Below are 19406 nucleotides of genomic sequence, written 5' to 3' on the forward strand. Positions count from 1 at the left end.
GCTGAACTACCCTTCAAAATAATGGTCGTTGTATTTCTCCCCCACAATCACACACAATACCTCCTCATGCAGCACTTGTAGCATTTATAAGCAATAAGGGAATGAGATACTACATCCAGTTTCTACCAAATTACCAATACAACAGTTGAGATATTTAATATTAGAAGTAAACAATGTTTTTTATTGTAAACAGAGCAGCACCTCATTTAATCAGTGTGATTAACAAAATGCAGTTAGCACTAGAGTGCATTAGTAACAGAGTTCATATTATTTAAAAAAAAATGAATCAAGTGAACACATATATTGATTAAAATCCACATTTATAGCTTCCTGAAAAGTTGAAATTTGATATTTTGCAATACAACTTAAGCATTATAGGAGACTGCTTCAGGCAATGAAATTTTTGGAAGGAGTGTGGAGAAGATGTGTTTATTACAGCTATCAAGCTGTCACATTAGAGTGAAGTCCCCCTGCAGCACAGTGGAGGTTAGAAAACTAGTACCACAGAAGCCAAGAATAGATATGATTTTCAAAGTACATTATCGCTTAGTTTCTCTTACAGTGAACCTAAGAATTAGAGGATAAGGAGTAAATAAAATCTTCTCCCTTTTTAAGCAGAGAACATTTCACCATATCTGCCTAGAAGACTTGAGCACCTATAATTTCATTTAAAGGCTACACATTTATTGTAGGTCAAGGCAAGAAAAAAAAATCATATAGAACATTTAGGCAACAAGAACATTCAAATTGCTGCAAACAAGACTGAAGAATCATGACAAAATGCAAAAAATACAGACGCAAATCATCAATGCAAATTATTGGAAAATCAAAAAAAGATGTGAGAATAACAGAAAAACAGGAGCTAAAATAAAGGAAAAAACACTCTTTAAAGTTAAATGGAATTGTTCTACAATTTAAAAAGTAAAATAATTAAACAACATTTTTAAAATGTCAGTTGAAAACAGACGAGTCCTCAGAATTTTAAAACATGATTTTAGGCAAAGAAAAGCACATGATCAATAATGCTACATGGAATTTTGTGCTTACAACTAGCTCTACATAACAGCAGTTTTATGTTACCTACACTGGGGGCAATAATGTACATTATTTTGAAAGCTCACACCGGAAACACTTAATATTATCTCTAACCTGACGCTGGTGTACTTTTCGTTTCGCAGGGAGGAGTCAGACGTTAGTTTATGTATTAAAGTGACATATTTATTGAATTATCGGCAATTTTACAACATGAATCGCACCATGTGTCCATAATGTAGTGTTAATGTCGATGATGCCAAACTATCGATCAGGAGGACAATATTTTCGATAAAAGATCGAAGGAAACTGACGGAACAGGAAGGCGGAACAAGTAAGTTCTGGTCGGGAAAGTGGCTTTCAACTGTGCCGTTTCGTCACCGTTTGATCGTCCGTCTGAGATAATGCCTGCTTTTACACGGTTGTATTGAAAGTGCCATGTGAATTAACGATGTATAATGTGTGTTTGTACTGCATAGTTTGTTCTTTTTACCTGTTTTAGACTGCAACAAGTCCGACCGACTTAGCTAGTCACGTCACGAATAAACTTGTCGTCATGTGCCTTGTTGTTTAATCTCTAGCTTTTATGCGGAAAAAAGTGGGCTTAAACGATACAAAGTCCGCATTAGTATAACAATGAGGGTGCAGTTATTTTGAATATAAGCCCATGTAAGCCTGTTAAGTTGCCGTTATGCTGGCTACAGGCGGTTTGAGTGTGTTTTATTGTCATTCCGCAGATTCTTGGTCTCGCGGCAGAATAAGCGCCTGAAATAGGAAATGACTCATGTTCACTTTAAGGCGATGTTTCATCTTTAATGCAACTTAACCTCCCCTCTGCTGTCACTGTTCAGACGTGTCTTTTAGCCGAGATGTTGGGCAGAAGCTGAATTTAGGCCTCCTCGTTTCACTTAGCTAAATAAGTAAACCGAAAAGTGAACTTGACGACAAATTACAGCTGCATGACTTCCATCTTTGGTACCACATACTTATGTGTTTGAGACTTTGTCAACGGATGTTGGGTACTTTCCTACATCATTGAATGCAACTTTGAGGCCCAAGATAGTCCATAAAATTGGGACACAAATTGTTGTGTGATTTCCCAGCCAACTCTCATGTATTACATGATTAATAAGTGTAAGGGACTGCAATAAAGCTGAAATGATTAATTGATAAGTTCACCAACCAAACTATTTTAATCATCTATTCATGTAGAGCTAGAAAAGGGTTCAATAATGAATTCATCAGTTAATTGCTGAATTAACTGACAACCAATTTAATAATATCTCAAGTGTTTTGGCTGGGGTGCTACTGATGAAAAGTATAAATTCCTTCATTTTAGTCTTTCTGCTGTGAATTCTCTCTGGATCTTTTGTATTTTTATGACAGTGAACACAGTTTTTTTATTGTTTCTGTCATTTTGTTGACTAAACACATGATTGAAATGTCCAGATCATTGTAACCTTCAGCTGCAACCACAGATGAATACATTTACAACTTTATAATGCATCAATGCCAGATGTTACCTATTTCAGGCACAAAATCTGTTGAGGTATTGGACTCTGATCAGCTATCTTTCTTTCTTTTCTTTCTTAAAGATTTATTTTTGGGCATTTTTGCCTATATTTGAGAGAAAGGAGAGTGGATTGGGTCAGAAACAGGGGTGAGAAAGTGGGGAATGACATGCGTTGAAAGAGTCACAGGCCAGACTTGAACCCGGGCCGCCTGCATACATGGGGCGCGACCTAACCACTAGACCATCCATGCCTCTTATATTTCTGTTCTGACATTTTCCTGGTTAAATTATTTTTAATTTTTAATATGGAAAATGTTGTATTAGTCTTTAATTGTATTGTTGTATTGCATACATAGGAAGAGTGTTCCCTACAACATCAGGTCAATAAAAAAAATATGAATATCATTTTTGACATCAATTAATCAAACTTTTTTCTTTTTTCTCCCTTCCTTAAATGAAACACAGGATCACAGACTGAGCAGAAAGCAAGACCAAATCATAACAAAGACTCCGTGCTGCTTGTTGACTCAACCTTTTGACTGCTTCCATTTCAACAGTAAATAATTCACCTCCACCACATGCAACCATGTCCTTGGCCCTGAAACAAGTCTTCAACAAAGACAGGACATTCCGGCCCAAGCGCAAGTTTGAGCCCGGGACGCAGCGCTTCGAGCTGCACAAGAAGGCCCAGGCATCTCTGAACGCAGGGCTGGACCTGAAGCAGGCCGTGCAGCTGCCCCACGGTGAGGACCTCAACGACTGGGTGGCTGTTCACGTGGTTGACTTCTTCAACCGCATCAACCTCATCTATGGCACCATCAGTGACTCGTGCACCGATCAGACCTGCCCGGTCATGTCCGGGGGGCCCAAGTACGAATACCGCTGGCAGGATGAGCACAAGTACAAGAGGCCGACGGCGCTGTCGGCCCCCAAATACATGAGCTTGCTCATGGACTGGATCGAGGTACAAATCAACAATGAGAACATCTTCCCCACCAATGTTGGTAAGTGTACAGATCAGGTACTGATGATGCGTCTGCTTCAAACCCTCTGTTCAGTTACAGAGTTAGCCATTTTTAATTAAAGTTAAGTCTAAAAGTGTTTCAAGTATAAAAGGCTGCCTCTACCTAGAAGGAAAGATGACATGGGTTTGTCTCTGAGTCAGGTACAGAACATCCAAGCATCCACCCATTCATTCACAGCACAACAGACCTTCAGCGTCACAAGTTCAGCCATTAATCTCATTGTCTGTTCAGCTATTTCATTTCATTATCTGCTCAAGTAACCGTCATGACATAATGATCAGTGCCAATCCCAAATGACAGAGTGCTGTTGTTCTTGTCTGTACAACCGTCAAAACCCAAATGATGTCTAATTAATGATTGCAAACAATAACACAAACAGCAAACTGTTACAGCTGATGCACAGGTCACTGGGGTTTAATATATGTGTCCACATGGGCTTTATATAATTGTTTCTGTTGTGGCAAAGATAAAAGCACCAAATTATGAAAGTAGAATTAGTAATGCCTGCCATTGGTCCTTTTTAAGGTGTCTGGATTGCATAACAAATAATATGAGGGAGGACAGGTGATCTGTTATTTTTTTAAAGGATACACAGATGAATTAGACACATATTTCCACACATATATTTGCACTGCAGCATTCCATGTAATTGCAAACTAACAAATATTGACAAATTAACATTTTTTTTCTCTACATGTATTTTTATCATATACACTGCTTAACAAATTTATTAGACCACCTGTCATATTCGTCTCAGAGACCATCCAGTGTCATGAAGTGCTTTAATGCAGCATTTTCATTTTCAGTGAGCTCTCAACGCTTTACCATTTTGAACAGGAATGAGGAATTTCGAACTGAATTCACCTTTTTATACCCAAATTTGAGCCGGCTCACTGGGCTTCTCTGAGAAGTCAGAAATTAATCAAGCATAACATTCAACCACTAAAACTAATTTTTATATTCAGGAATGCAAGTAAATAAATATAATTTGACATATTAATCAAGAAATAATAATGTGCTTTGCTATTTTTTCAGTTTTTTTGTAAATCAGTAAATTTGAAAATTCATGGATAGCAATAATAATTATATTTTAGCATTAAAAATATCATTTCAGTTAAAGAGCTTCTACATATTGGTGTATTAACCATTGCAGAAACATAAAAAAATATTTTGGTAATTACCAATGCTGTTAATTTAGGGCAGCTGTGGCATAAACCTTACTTTGGGTGGTGGTCTAATAAATTTGTTAAGCACTGTATATATCTACTGTAGTTAATTCAAGAGTCTTTGATTTTTCATGAAGTATTTGTGTATTAAACGGCATATATTTATTGGTTGATTGTTCAGAGTTCAAAAGCCTGAAAAAGCTGCTGCAATAGGAAAATATTTAATATTTTTATGCAATAAATGATCCATAATATTAATTGCTCTTTCAGTGGAAACCCCATGTCAGCAGTGGTCACATGAAAGATTTGAAAAAGCTTTTTTAATGATTAACATGTAATATACACAAAAGAAAATTAAGATTAGATCTAGATAATTAGATCTAGATTTTCCTGCAGTGTGGAGGCGTTTCAATCTAAGGCCCCTGTTTCTCCCCAAAAACTAGATGATCTCAAAGAGGATTAAATGATTTAATCTGCAAGGCTACAAATATTAGATTATCAGCAGTGTTGCACATTTCAAACACTATCAGCTAATCTTCTGCTGCTGTGGCATTGTCCATGTTCTTTTATCTCTGCGTGCATGCCCTGTGCTGTAGACCGGCATCTGACTAACTAGAGAAACATCCAAGCAATGGATTTAGAAATGGGTCACACAATGCACAGCATGCTAAGAATAGAAACGACCTCTGACGCGTCTGTCCTCTGGAACAGATTCCTGAAATATCATTGAATTAGTCAAAGCAAAACGACATACTAAATTAAACGCTCGGTCAGAGCCCGGGCTTATCCCCCAGACCAAGTTGTGTTGATTTTCCATCACGGAAGAAGTGATGCAGATTGTTTAATCATGCTTGCATCCTGCCAGAGGACAAAACGGGTTGAAATATTAAAGGGTAGTTAAAATATTCTATGAAATCGCCTTTAAATGCATCAGTATTTCAGGCACGTTTTTTTCTGTGAAACAAATGGCAAAAGGTCATCCTGGCTTGACCGTCGTGCTCTCTTGTCTCCATCTGTTTGACTCCCAGGTACTCCCTTCCCTAAGCACTTCATGCAGGTGGCTAAGAAGATTTTGTCGCGTCTGTTCCGGGTGTTTGTCCACGTCTACATCCACCACTTTGACCGCGTGAGCCAGATGGGGGCCGAGGCTCACGTCAACACCTGCTACAAGCATTTCTATTACTTTGTTACTGAGTTTAACCTGACGGACCACAAAGAGCTGGAGCCTCTGGTGAGTAGGGGGGTGAAAGGTACAGCTAAATAGAGGCACACTATAAATTGGAATAGAAGAAAATCTTTGACATGTTTTGAAGTGATACCATTAAAAAAAACAGCCCTAAATAGTTAAAACGCTGCTGTGAGAAATGGAAGGTGCATGGAAAAGCACACAATATGACTGCACGCAATTGTAAATAGAAGACACAAACCTTGTTTGTTGCTGTGTAGGAGTTCATAATAACTAGTAATTAATAAGTAAAGCCTTTAAGATAACAGATTTTTGAGAACTATATGCATATTCTCTTGTTAAGAAAGCCAAAAATAGTATTTTACTAAATATTTAGAGATGGTTTTTTTTTTATTTTCTAAGTAAAACAGCACAAAACCACACAAAAAGCATCACTATCAATTGTTTTACAGTTAAAAAGTGGCAGCTCCCTCTTGTGGACACTTGTAGCTAAGATTCTATTTCCCCCATATTAAATTGGTAGACACAGGTAAAATAGTAGATAAACTGTGCTTGGTTACTGCTAACAATAATAAAAATGTTTTTTATAGGAGCTTTTGTGGCTTCATAGTCTGGCAGTGCAAGACAATCACATCAAGTTTGGTTAATTTGGTTTGACACTAACAAAGGTCATTACTTACAAGCTCTACTTCTTTATGCTGCTATTTATCAGAGCAGCAAAGTTCTGTAAAAGTAGGCTGCTTTGGGTGCTTGGGGCCTGGTGGTGAAGTTCGCACGCCCAATGTATATAAGGGCTGTTGTCCTTGAAACTGGCAGCCCACGTCATATACAAACTGTGGCCTCTTTCTCACATGCTACTCTAGCCTTTTTCCCCCCAGTTTCTTACTGTCCTTTCTGGTTAAAGGCATAAAAGCCCTGAAAATAAACTTATAAAGAAAGAGGTTTGCAGCTTGGCTAGTTAGCTTTTACTAATATCCATTTAATACTCTTTTTATTAATATTTTAGTACTTAAATACTTAACAGAGTTTGACTTTGCAGAAGTTTATCCAGTTATGAAAGCAGTTTCAGAATGTTTCTACCAGTAGTCACCATCTTAGTTATTTATGAACATCCCTTTACTGGGCTTAAGCCTGCCCTATAGTACGTAGATGAATGTTTGCTATTGGTCTGACCTCAATCAGGCCGGATGGAAATCTGTCTACATCTGCTAGAGCAAATACAACATAAGCTCAAAGATACATCTGCCTCCCAGGCTAGTGACCCACTGCTTTGGGCCGCTGACCATGAACTGAAAAGCAATACACAGATGTAAGCTGGGTGTTGCAAAGTGAAAGTATTTTACTCATTCAACTTTGCAGAAAGGCAACAAAGTATTGCAGATTCCAGAAGTTTGCTTAAGACTGCAGGATTAGAATTAATATGTCATTTGTTGGTCATAATCATGAGTGAAACTCTATCCTGTTGCCATATGCGGCATGCAAATCCATCAGCCCCCCCACCCAAAGTAATTCAAGCGTAGTCCCAGGAGAGGCGGGATATAGATTCTGTTTTATTCCCTTCTCTCTCTCTCTCTCTCTCTCTTTTTAAGGATTTATTTATTTATTTATTTTTATTTGGAGAGGACAGGGCAGTGGATAATGTAGAAAGTCAGGGAGTGGGGAATAACATGCAGGAAAGAAGTCACAGGTTGGACTCGAACACAGACCACATGCTTGGAAGATTCAAATTCAGTCATCTTTATCCCAGAAGGGCAATTCAGTCATACAGTCTACCACACCTTATTAAAGAAACCAAAACAATAGGGGAAACAAAAATACAGCAATATATAGACAAACACATTCTCATGTCAGTGACAACAGACTAGCAGAAAACATGGGAGCACCTTAAATACAGAAAATACAATGCCAGAAATGCATTAGAGAAGTAAGACATACCTGAGACTAAAAGTAAGCACTGACCACATGTTAGTTTCAGCTTTTGGCAGCCTGATAGCTGAAGGGATAAATGAGTTAGAGTACCTCTTAGTTTTTCTTTGGGTGTGCATGATAGTGCTGCTCTGAAGGGAAAAGCCCGATATACACTGTGGGATTTTGCTGTTCATATAAAAGATGATCAATCATGGCCATATCGTTGGTCGTGGCTTTAAAAACGGTGGTCCTATGTCACACTGTGATTCAGGTCGACAGATAGCTGTTGTCATGGTCTCGCATCCGAATGTAGCCTGGGATAAAATTCTGACAGTGTCAGAAATTTAAGATGACCATCTTACAATGGGACTCCTGCTACAACCTATGCTGACTAACAAACCAACAGGAATGCAGCAAAAAATGACTTATGGCACTGGTGCTAATAGACAAACAAGTTAGCATTAGACAATGCCAGAAAGCAGAGTTTGTGGATTCCATCAAGGATGAAAATCGTGATCTCAGATGTTTTTCTAATCTTATGAATGCTACAGTTACAAAGGCTTTGTTGTTGCTAATCATTATTTACCATGGCACTGGCGGCACCGATAGATTACACACAGTGATGTGGCGTACACTGATGACATTTATTTCTAGCATATTGGCGTAGCTTGTGATTCAGCTGCGTTTAGTGGGAGTTGTCATTGTTCAGTCTGCATACATCAAACTTCATGTCGTATGAGATTCATGTCGCACAGTGTAGCATAACACAAACTTGTTAAAAACACACAGTCTGTAGGAGGCTTTAGAGACAAAGGTACCAGGTCAATTGCACCCTGCTGCTTTTTCTTTTGTAATTTGACAACTCTCAAAATCATTGGATGTGTTATAATGAGATTTTCTCCAAAGACATTATCCAGTTACATGGAAACATGGCATCCCAAAGCTGTGTTGCACTCTGATCACTTTTATGCTCATTGTAATTGATTGCGTCGGTCCAAACACCCTTTGTGGGGGAACACGTCTGACTAAAGGATTAGACAATAATCTCGATGTTTGCATGGGGATTACTGTGCAGATGTTTGGATGTTTTTTAATGCTTTGCTTTGCATTAGGTACTAGTGTTTTCTAGAGTTGTGGTTATTCGTAGTGCCTTTGTTGTAGTCTATAAAGTTAAGATTAAAAAGCTGTTGCTGTTCCTGTTGTCCCAGTTTTATCTGGCATGCTCACAATTCTATTTCACTGCCATGGTTCCTGAGCGTGTTGACATTATGAGGAGTTCTAGTGTTTCATTCCCTGCTCTAACTCGCTGCTCCATGTGTGTCTGCAGAAAGAGATGACCTCTCGGATGTGTCACTGAGGGAGCGCTGAACCTGTTGACACACGCCGGACAAACATCCGTCCATCTACACGACTGCAGCGGACAACGATAAGAACAAATTCCAGAAAGAGTCTATTTTTATATTTAAGTACTGTAATCTATTTTAGCCACATACTGTAGGTTTAAAGCAAGAACCTTATCATATGAGGCATCCTGTTCCTTTAAGAAAAAAGTTTTCAAACATTTTATCAGAGCACAGTATTATGAGGTGTATGTTTGTGTTGATGTTTTTCTATTTTATTTGAATCTCAATCATTCCAGGAGGCTTCTGACTTTCTGTCTTTTAGATCTAAAATTAGTACGATTTCTTACTGTATGTCTATAAAATCACTATGTTGTTACATTAAAATGAATCTTTACTCTATTATAACGAGTTTGGTTTGCATTCTTTAAAAAAACAACACTTAACTGGCTGTCCTGCGAAGCTAAAAAAAACCTGGCAATGACCAAAACATCTTTGCAGTATTGTGATGTACAAATAGTCCTAAAAGGTTGGATCATAAAAAGAAAGGCACATATTTTTAAACACAGGATGATTTTAAAGCCCATTTAAGGTGTTTTGGAATGTTTTAGGCTCGTTGCCATTCATTCAGATGGTCTTTGCACATTTGGAAATGTACTAAATAAAGTCCACGGTGTGCTGTGGAGTCAGACATAAGTTTATGTCATTGCACACTTTGGGCCCTGCGCCATCCGGCAGGTTCTCAGATGTCGAGCCTGCAGGTGTTTGTTGCAGATACACTTGGCAGCTGAAGGTCACACGAGACTAGATCCTCACATGACAGATCTGTAGTAGCGGCACCTGCTCAAAAGGCCAGGTATGAAAGCGTCCACTGGGTGGCATCACAAACCAAAAGCGGCAGCCTGAGCTGGGGAAACACTGAAGTGGGTTGAGTGTACTTGATAGCCCTGCTGCACTCTGCCTGATGTCCCAGTTATAGAAACGAGGAGGAGAGGAAGTGCAGCCTCCCTAGACTTGATTCGGGTTAATGATTCGAATAAGCCGGTTATATAAGAAACAGGCCAGACTGTTCTGTGATGAAAACAGAGAGTTTTTGTTCGCGGTCTGCCCGGCTTTGTTTGATTGGGTCAACTGCAGTCATGAACCACATTGTTGGTCAGATTTAGACACAGTTATCAGTTGTAATAGGTTGGATTATGTGAACACCAATCTTGGGCACAAGCATGCCTATTTAACTTTAATCACAAGAAAAAGGAACAGGTTTCTTGCAGCAGCAACAATATTAACGTAATTTGTACAGCACTTTTAAAAACAAGGGTTTACAAAGTGTTTTTCACATAACGTACATAAGAGCAAAGCTAGAAAACCCAGACAAAAACAGAGGACCTGAAACAGAAAAGCAGAAGACAAAAGAAATGAACTTGGCAGCATTATAAGGGAATCTATAAAGGGATATAAGCTCTAAGGAAAGAAGAGCCAAAAGGCCACTGGAATAAATTGAGGTTAATAGGGAATCGGAACAATTAGAATAAATATCTTGAGTATTTTAAGACTCATTAAGATCTGAAAGATAAGAGCTGTTAATTAAAGGTGTAAGTCTGAGCAGGACTAGCAGTAACTACAGAAGCCTTTAGAGGACATACACGGATGAAAAGTTTAGAATATCATGTAAAAGTCCATTTTTCCAATGATTTCCTTCAGAAAGTTAAACTTCTATATACTGTAGATTCCTCTCACACAAAGTGAAATAGTTCAAGACTTCTTTGTTTAAATATCGATGATTATGGCTTACAGGTCATGAAAATCAAAAACCCACTGTCTCCAAATATTAGAATATTGTGGAAAAGTCCAATTTTCTGAGGTTTCCTGAGCATTCATTCTCCCACTCCATTTCATCACACACAACTGCAATCATGGAGAAGAAGGTTGCAAAGCTAAATAAAAGAAATAAAACATGTTTCAACATGTTTATGGAAATAATGGCCATAAGGTGTTCCAGGCTAAAGAGGAAGAGGCCAGTCCAGATTGTTAACAGCTATGTGTATTGCAGGGGTGAATTAGTGTCCATGGTATGGATAACCTACACATCTGTGATGCAGTGTCAATTTTGGCAGCTATTTTAAATCTTATCATAGTCATAATATTTTGTCTTCTTTTGTCACTTCTCCTCTCTATTGACTCCGTCTCATTTCAGTCGACAGAAATTTTAAAACATTTTTGTCCCGTTTCAGCCCATAAAATATCCTTACAGGTTAGGGAAAACTTTAGTAAAAATATATTATGTTTGGCTGAACCTGCAAATGGTGACTTCTATGCATCCTGCAAATCCTAGTATCCCTCTTTCTACAGCTGAAAAGAAGAGTTACAGATCCATCCTACCAAACAGCTTGTGCTGTTAGGTAATGTTGTCAGAGTTTTCCGCACCAAAGATCTATTTTTGGCTAGTCTTAGGCTTGACTTCATCATAGAAAAAAGGTAGTTGACCAACACATCTGTGAAGGAATTGTTAGATGTACATACAGGTTTTACAGCACCATATCCAGATGATTTCCCTGTTTGTTTTGACAAGACAATGACAAGCTGCATGAGTCACAACAGCATGGCTTCAGAGAAACTGGTCTGCAGTACAACCCTGTCTCCCATTGAAAATGCATAGTGCATTATGAAGTGCATAGAAACCCTGCACTGCTAAGCAGCTTAACACGTACATTTAAGCAAAAAATGATAAAGAACACCACTCTCAGTACTTCAGCTGTAAGTGTCTTTAGTCCCAGGATGCTTTCAAATTATGGTGGAGGAATAGGTGATGCAACACAGTGGTTAAACATGCCCCTGTCCCAACTTTTTTGGAATGTTTTGCTAGGATAAAACTCAGAATGTGTGTATATTTAAAAAAAATGTATCCAAACATTACATATCTTGTCTTAGTGCTGAATCCAGTGTTTTTCATTCATGTTTTACTCAACGTCCAACCTTTTATGGAGCTGTGGTTTGTATTTTCTTCTGCCAAATGGGATCTTGACTGTTTGGGAACCACTAGTTTAGTGAGTATGATTTCTTAGATTGTTATGATTTCTAACAGTAGTACATACTGCCAAAACACGAAATAGTAATGCTTATAATTTGACCACAGCAACATTTCTAAGACTGCTTTTTGTGTAAAGACAATGACACTGAAAAATTAATTAAACTGGCATTCTTAGCATTAGCAGACGGTAACTCCTCCATGAGGTTGAGGTGATTTCATACAAAGGGAGGAAAATGTTTAAGCCAGTCGAGTAAGGTGATTATGTAATGGTGAATTGTTAAAATAAAAATTGTCTGTCATCATGCCTGCATTTATTAATAAGCATTTTCACATCTAATAAACATGTTTCTCTCCACCATTAAGTTTTTTTTTGTATTATGGTGTGTGCACAGTAAACATAAAAAAAAAAAAAATGATGTAACTTTCTGCCCCAAAAACATCAACCAGTGAAGTGACCTCATTGCCTGCTGCAACCTGATCCTCTTACAGGATTGTCCCTCCTCTGCTCCTCCTCTCAGCAGAGTCACTTCCTGCAAACTCGCCACTCACTGCACTCTGGCATCATGTGCCGCTGCTGTTACGTGTGAGACGAGCTGCGTTCACCTCTCTTCCCTCCCTCTGCTGTGTTTTTCCTCTAGTGGAATGTACCAGGCGGTCCTGAAAGGCTTACAAGACATGAAAGAAAGTACTGGAGGGAGGCCAAGAACAAGGGGAAGAGTTTCAGGCTGCAGCCAATCAGAGTGAAGCTCATGTAGGGTTTGAATGCACAGCAGTGAGCGCTGCCAGTTGTTTTGATGGTACAGTGTGATTATTTACACGTAGACAAAAGGGGTTTGGGAGATAATGTGACTCAGCAAATGTTGGTATGAGCACACACCCTTAACGGTTTTGTGGCCAGTGAGTCAGATGGCTCGTGCAATGTTGCAGAGATGAAAGGCAATCATGATGGTCGGGGCCCACAGAAAGAAAAGCCATGAAAGTTCCAGTAAAAGATAGAATAAGTGACCAGCGAGACCTTAATTAGAGCCTTCTTTTGACAAGTGATTCATCAAGTTTATTCGTCAAGATGAATAACAAACATTTTCAGATCTCTAGGGACATTACGATACCAGACTTTTGAACTTTGATACGATATTGGCAAAATCAAATGGTATCAATGCCTGCTGATGCCAGGGCAATAAAACTTAAGTATTTCACACCCAAAATTGTGGAATTTCTTGTTTAAAGTGATCAAAAATTGCAGGAAAAATGTTGCTTACAGTCCAAGTGAGCAAAAACATTAGCAATGTAGCAGTGCTGAAGTGTTGCCTATGTTTTTTTGTGCAGTTTAGACAGTTTTGAGGAGTCTACCTGCAATTTTAAATGGAGCCGTTCCTCTCCTATGTACCTGTCCTCTGCGAAAGCCGGTCTTGTTAGTAGATAGTATCATTTTAAAACAAATGGCATCAAAGCATGAAAAATGTTGACGTTACTGATGCTTGTTTTCTATCTTTTTTTATTATCTAAATAAAGAATCATGGACAATCAGGTTAAATGATTGATGGAGAAAATAACCAACATGAAAATAGCTGTCACCAGCAGCTCTAATTGTTACAGCGCTTCACTGTAACACAATGTAGGCTGCTTCACTTTACATTCAGAAATACTTTCACATCCTCTGATGTCATTTCTTCACAAAAACATTCCAAACATTTCCATCTACGTGCTAACCAATGCACAGCAAACCACATCCCTTTTTGTTATTGACATAGGAGTGTCCTCCAGTGCTCTGTTATTATGCCTGAAGTTGCACAACAGCAAAACAAAGACTGAATATCACATGGTGACTGAATTTTGCATCATAAGCAGAGCGAGGGGATGGCTTACAGGGCTTGAGCCCCAAATACTTGATCAAAAGCACACAATCTTTCATGTTGATAAAAAAGTATGTCACTGAAAGTGTTATCATTGATAAATGATGCATAAAGAAATAGACTAAAATGGAAAAAATCGGCCCTGCTGGTGAGCATTCTTGTTGCCAAACTGAAAAAATCAGAGTATTTTTCGACCTTCTAAGAGCTTAAAAGCACACTGCTGAATAGAAATACTTTCAACATTGCATTAAATGTGACATTTTTTGCATTTCATAAATAAAGCTATATCTGAAACACTATGTGATGCTTGTTATGTCCTTTTTTAAAATGAATTGTTCAAATTGTAAACTTTCACACTAAATTCATACTCTACCTATATTATATAAAAGGCCGATAAAGAGTATTCAATGCCTTGGATGTTTTGCTTGACCCAGAACATTCACCTTGTTGTTTTTAAACCATTCATGTGTACCTTTCGCTGTATGCTTTTGGTTATTGTATTCCTGGAAAATAAATCTTCTCCCAAGCTGTAATTGTCTTGCAGACTGAATAAGATTGTCAGGTTTTTCCTGTGTTTTGCCACATTCCTTTCATTTCATTTATTTATGTGACTCAGACTATGATCAAATAGTGTAGAGCACCCTTTACCTTTAAAAGCCTTCCAGGGCCAGCTGCTGAGAAGCACCCCTGCAGCATGATGCTGCCAATACCATGCTTCAAAGTGGGGATGGTGTGTTTGTGGTTATGTTCAGTGTTTGGAGTCCACCAAACATAACGTCTTGAACGATAGCCAAAAAGCACCATTTTGGTCTTATCAGACCAAAGGAACTTTCTTCCACTTCCCACATCTCCAATTTGTTCAGCAAAGTCCACAACTTGCATTTTCTCTGCAGCTGTGTCTATGTATGAAGTTTGCACATCTACTAGCTACAGTACGGTAGTTGAGCTCCCGGCCTACAGTGATGGTGTGAGACAGACTCCCTGCCTGCCTGCAAGTCACACAAGCCTCCTCCGCCTGTCAATTGTTGTATTTACTGAGGAGTGTTCTCAGTCAAATTGGCACTTAATCTTAACACTGACACCGCCTTGCCTTGCGCTGCATAACAATATACTCCCCATTTTTTCTAAATGTGTGATTGTGATCTAAAGATGAAGAAAAAGGGTTGAAATGTGGCAACAAACCCTGCTAGTCTGGTCTGTGTTTCATCATGTATTGGAGTACTTTCTGGGCAGTGAAGTAGCTGTTTGGAACGAACAAAGAATGGGGTGAATTTTCAATAACACTCAATATTATGCAGCATGTGACAGTTGCAGCTGAACGCACTTGCAGTACTGACAATGCATGACTCAGCTCTTTATACTAGTATATAAGTTGTCCTGGTATTTAAGCCAACTCTATAGATGTAAAAATAGGCATGAAAATGTGGGTTACAACAGATTTTACAATGGATTTACAAAAAATCATACTAGCTTTAAGACAAATTTTATTTTTTAAGGCAAACAGCCTCACAATTGCCCAGATTATGCTTTTTGGCATCTTAAAACTGCATGAAAATAGAGCATATGACTGCCTCATAAGCAAAAACACTGTACAGTCATTTTTGTTGTAACAAATGTCAGTGAAGTTTTCTCTGAAAAGTTCCACACACAGAAGTTAAGGTCAAAGCTATGGTCTTGTTTTCACACTTCAAATGGCTATGAATAGGGGCAACAATGCTCTTGCTATCTATCTCTCTTGCACATACAAACAGCAAACACTACTTGCAAACAAATAATAACAAATATTCTGTGTGAAGTTCTACAACCAAAATATAAAAAAAATGTCAGAAATCCATCCAACCGGTCGGCCATTATGTCTTCATATATACTGTATGACAACAGATGTGTATCAGGCTTAAAGTCAGCCAGACTTTCAAGTTAGCAGTGGGACTAAAAATTCATTTCTGAATTGGCTTAAAGTCACACACTGTACGCCTGGCTTAAATTTGGGCTACGTGCCAGATATTTCACACTTCTGACTTTGCCTCTATTTTGCATGGTTGCTCCAAGGGGTGTTTGATTCATTACATGTGCAGCACCTGTTGTTTTTCAGGTATTAAAAGTGTTCAAATAAGCCTGAAGATGATAAGAAATGTGATTAATTTTGAAATGTATTGTTATTAAAGGCACTGAAACACAAGCAGAGTGCAACACACACAAATAAAAATACAAAAATATCTCTGGAATTACATTAGAGCAAAACAAAGCTGTTCTGTGTTCAAGTTGTTTTACTGTATATTGGATTAACTTCAGTGGTTCAGTAGGCTGCTCTTTTACTGTATTATCCTCATCATTTACATTTTTGCCAGAGGTTATGCTCGAGCCTTTCCCTCACAGGAGGATATCAACTTCTTAGAAGTTCACTGCGGAAACGTTTCTTAGAAAACACACAATAAGCAGCAGCCTGGGGCACTGTGACCCTCCCATTGGAGAAAAGTATGCAGCAAGTTGTAACTCTGTAAGAGGACTGGCTGCTTCAAACCATCGTATCATATCTTCTTGGACTCTGACAGTTTTATTTGAATGTGCTAGACATGTGCATTGCATGAATACATTTCCCTGTATGGCTGTACCAATTCACGTGATTAGATGCATACAGTGTGTAGGACTGTACTGTTTACAGATAGCACAGCAATGCGGTTGCAACAGATCCTGCTGGCTCAGACTTTAAGGTCCCATAAATCAATACAACTTCTTCTATCTTATGAAACATCTTTAGTGTAGATTTGGGATTTTATCTTCAAGTTGCTAGTGTCACTGGGGCTGTATAAACACTGTAAACATAAAAATTTCTGCCCTCTTTATTCTGTAGTGTGGGAACATTATCACCAAATAAATATATATTAGCAGTAAAGCTATTATGTTTACATTGATGTAAATGTAAAAAAAACTAAACATCCATTCTGGTCATACAGTTGTATCCTATTGAAATAGTTGTTGTGTCTTGCATGTCATTAAAAACATTCTGAAAATTCAGCCTCATCTGCTTAAAACAAAGTTGTGAGAATTTAAAATGAAACTGAGCCTACATCGGCTGGATTAGTGAGCTTTGTGTGACAAAAAATGCGTTGAGTTATGAAAAGTAATTTACAATGCAGCCGACTGTATTTGGAAGTCATGCACTAAATGTATGAGAATGCTGTTTGTTTCACACATCCTCTGATTTGGCAATGGCAGTTTGATTTGCTTGCATCTAAAATTACAGCATTTTCTAGAGGAGCAGTGTTGCCCATAACTACAAGAACAACAGAGGTACACCTCTTTTGCATCGTGTTTCCTTCTGGAATAACCTCTGCCTATAAAGAGAGGCTCCTTTGAGTATCATCTGATTGAGTTCCATTCACATAAGAGCCATCTTGATGCCACCTGAAGTTATTTATAATGTCCTGACCCTCTTCCCTCTGACCTGTAGTGACACAGACCCACCCCCTTACGCTTGTACGTGTGATCTTGTTTTCTTACTAAAACTTTGACAACAGCATGTGCTCTTGGCTAGGGATAGGAAGCCAGCAGCTTGCGTAATGTTTGCTACCACTGGGCTTATGTTTAAGGGGCAGAAGGTGAGAGCGGGAGGAGGAGGAGAGGCAGCAAGCCTCCAGTCACAAGACATTCAAATCCTGAAAACAAACCGTACATGGTTTTAACTTTAACACCTTAGATAAACATTACATTAATGCGATAAAGAGCAGGATTGTAGAATAGGGATAATATATGAAGATTAAGAACCATTAGCAAAGCTCACTGGACAAGTGGTTTGACAACAAGATGCAAAAACAAAATAAAGCAACACACTCCTTTGCATAAAATTCTGGATGAGTTATGCCACATTTGACATTAAGATGTGATGCAATGCCATATACCATATTATGGTACGATGCAATACCATATGACATGACACAATACAATATTTTACAATACCACACGTATGATACAAAACATACTGTATGATATGATATGATACAGTATGCACATTAATACAATGCTATTTGATGAGCGCAATATAATATATACAACATGATACATAGAATGTAATACAATGTGATGCAATATGACAACATACCATACCATACCATATGATACAATAAGGTGCTGTACAGTTTGATATGATGCAAAATGAAAGGACACAATATAATGCAGGGTGATGTAATATATTATAATATTTTGCTTTTTAATAATATAATATGATCTTATATAACATAATATACAAAATGGTAAATTGGCTTAAGCTTACTTTTCTAATCATCTAACTACTCAAAGCACTTTTAAACCACAAGTGACACCTATCCATTCACACCTGTACACTCTAGATTCACACACTGATGGTGAAGGCTGCTATAGAGAATAAGCCACGTAATTAATCCTATTCAAACGCATCCATACCAATTCACATGCCATCAACAAAGCAGCGGGAGCAAATTTGGGTTGGGTGTCATACCTAAGGACACATCAACATGTGACTGCAGGAGCTGAGGATCGAACTCTTGACCTTCTGATTGCAATATGACCCACTCTACCTCACCAAACCCCAATGCATATATGCGATAAAATATATGATATTATATGTAATACAATACTTTATATGATACAATACAGTATGACACAATAAGTCTAATATGGTCATAGTATATGATGTTAGGATATGATGCAAGATGAGATGTACAGTATGGGATATATGGGACAAATGATACAGTGCGTTACAATGCAATACAAGACAGTGAAATACAAATCAGAGGGGTTCATTTTGAAATGATAAGATATGATATATGGTAGGATGCAGTACAATACAATACTTTACATACTGTATGATAGGTATGATATGATATGATACAACATGGTACATTGCCACCCAAAAACTACATCCCAACAAAATGAATACCATAAGATACCATATCATACTGTACCATACTGACAAAAACATACTATAGCATAGCATAGCATAGCATAGCATACCGTACCGCAGCATACAGTACCGTACCATACCATTCCACACCAAACCATCCCATCCCATCCCTGTACCATACCAATAAACATTAGTACAATTTGATATGGCATGATAAAAAACAATACATTGCGAGTCTATACAATATGATATGATAAAATATTTTACAATACTGGGCATGATACAGTCCCCTACCTTATGGCAAGACAAGAAATAAAAAGGATAAGACAAAGTACAGGGGAATTTGTTTTGCACTCTGCTGCTCAAAAAGCAGTCTGCTGTACATTTAAGAGTTATTAACTGAATCAATAAGATCAGTCTTAACAGTATAGCTATTACCAAAAGGCTTACCATCACATGAACAGAGCTTCTGTCAA

The 19406-nt window shown here is 38.1% G+C and overlaps 1 protein-coding gene across 2 annotated transcripts; it reads left to right on the forward strand.

Annotated features, from left to right (window-relative positions):
* The first annotated feature begins 1149 nt into the window (after window positions 1-1149).
* Window positions 1150-9572, forward strand: mob3a (MOB kinase activator 3A). 2 transcript variants are annotated; one of them, XM_041791905.1, is made up of 4 exons: window positions 1150-1453; window positions 3011-3549; window positions 5765-5967; window positions 9158-9572. In XM_041791905.1, the coding sequence occupies exons 2-4, from the start codon at window positions 3132-3134 to the stop codon at window positions 9185-9187; spliced, it is 651 nt and encodes a 216-aa protein (XP_041647839.1). In that variant the 5' UTR covers window positions 1150-1453; window positions 3011-3131; the 3' UTR covers window positions 9188-9572. The 2 variants fall into 2 exon arrangements, with proteins under 2 accessions (XP_041647839.1, XP_041647838.1); XM_041791904.1 differs by having other exon boundaries at window positions 1150-1366.
* The last annotated feature ends 9834 nt before the right edge of the window (window positions 9573-19406 follow it).

This window comes from Cheilinus undulatus, linkage group 7 (genome assembly GCF_018320785.1).
Source record: "Cheilinus undulatus linkage group 7, ASM1832078v1, whole genome shotgun sequence".
Classification (NCBI taxonomy): domain Eukaryota; kingdom Metazoa; phylum Chordata; class Actinopteri; order Labriformes; family Labridae; genus Cheilinus; species Cheilinus undulatus.

Excerpts from the sequence above, each read along its gene's own strand:
- mob3a (XM_041791905.1), top strand. The coding sequence starts at position 3,132 with ATGTCCTTGGCCCTGAAACAAGTCTTCAACAAAGACAGGACATTCCGG. Across the intron at positions 3,550-5,764 it reads CATCTTCCCCACCAATGTTG|GTACTCCCTTCCCTAAGCAC; the intron begins GTAAGTGTACAG and ends TTTGACTCCCAG. Across the intron at positions 5,968-9,157 it reads ACAAAGAGCTGGAGCCTCTG|AAAGAGATGACCTCTCGGAT; the intron begins GTGAGTAGGGGG and ends GTGTGTCTGCAG.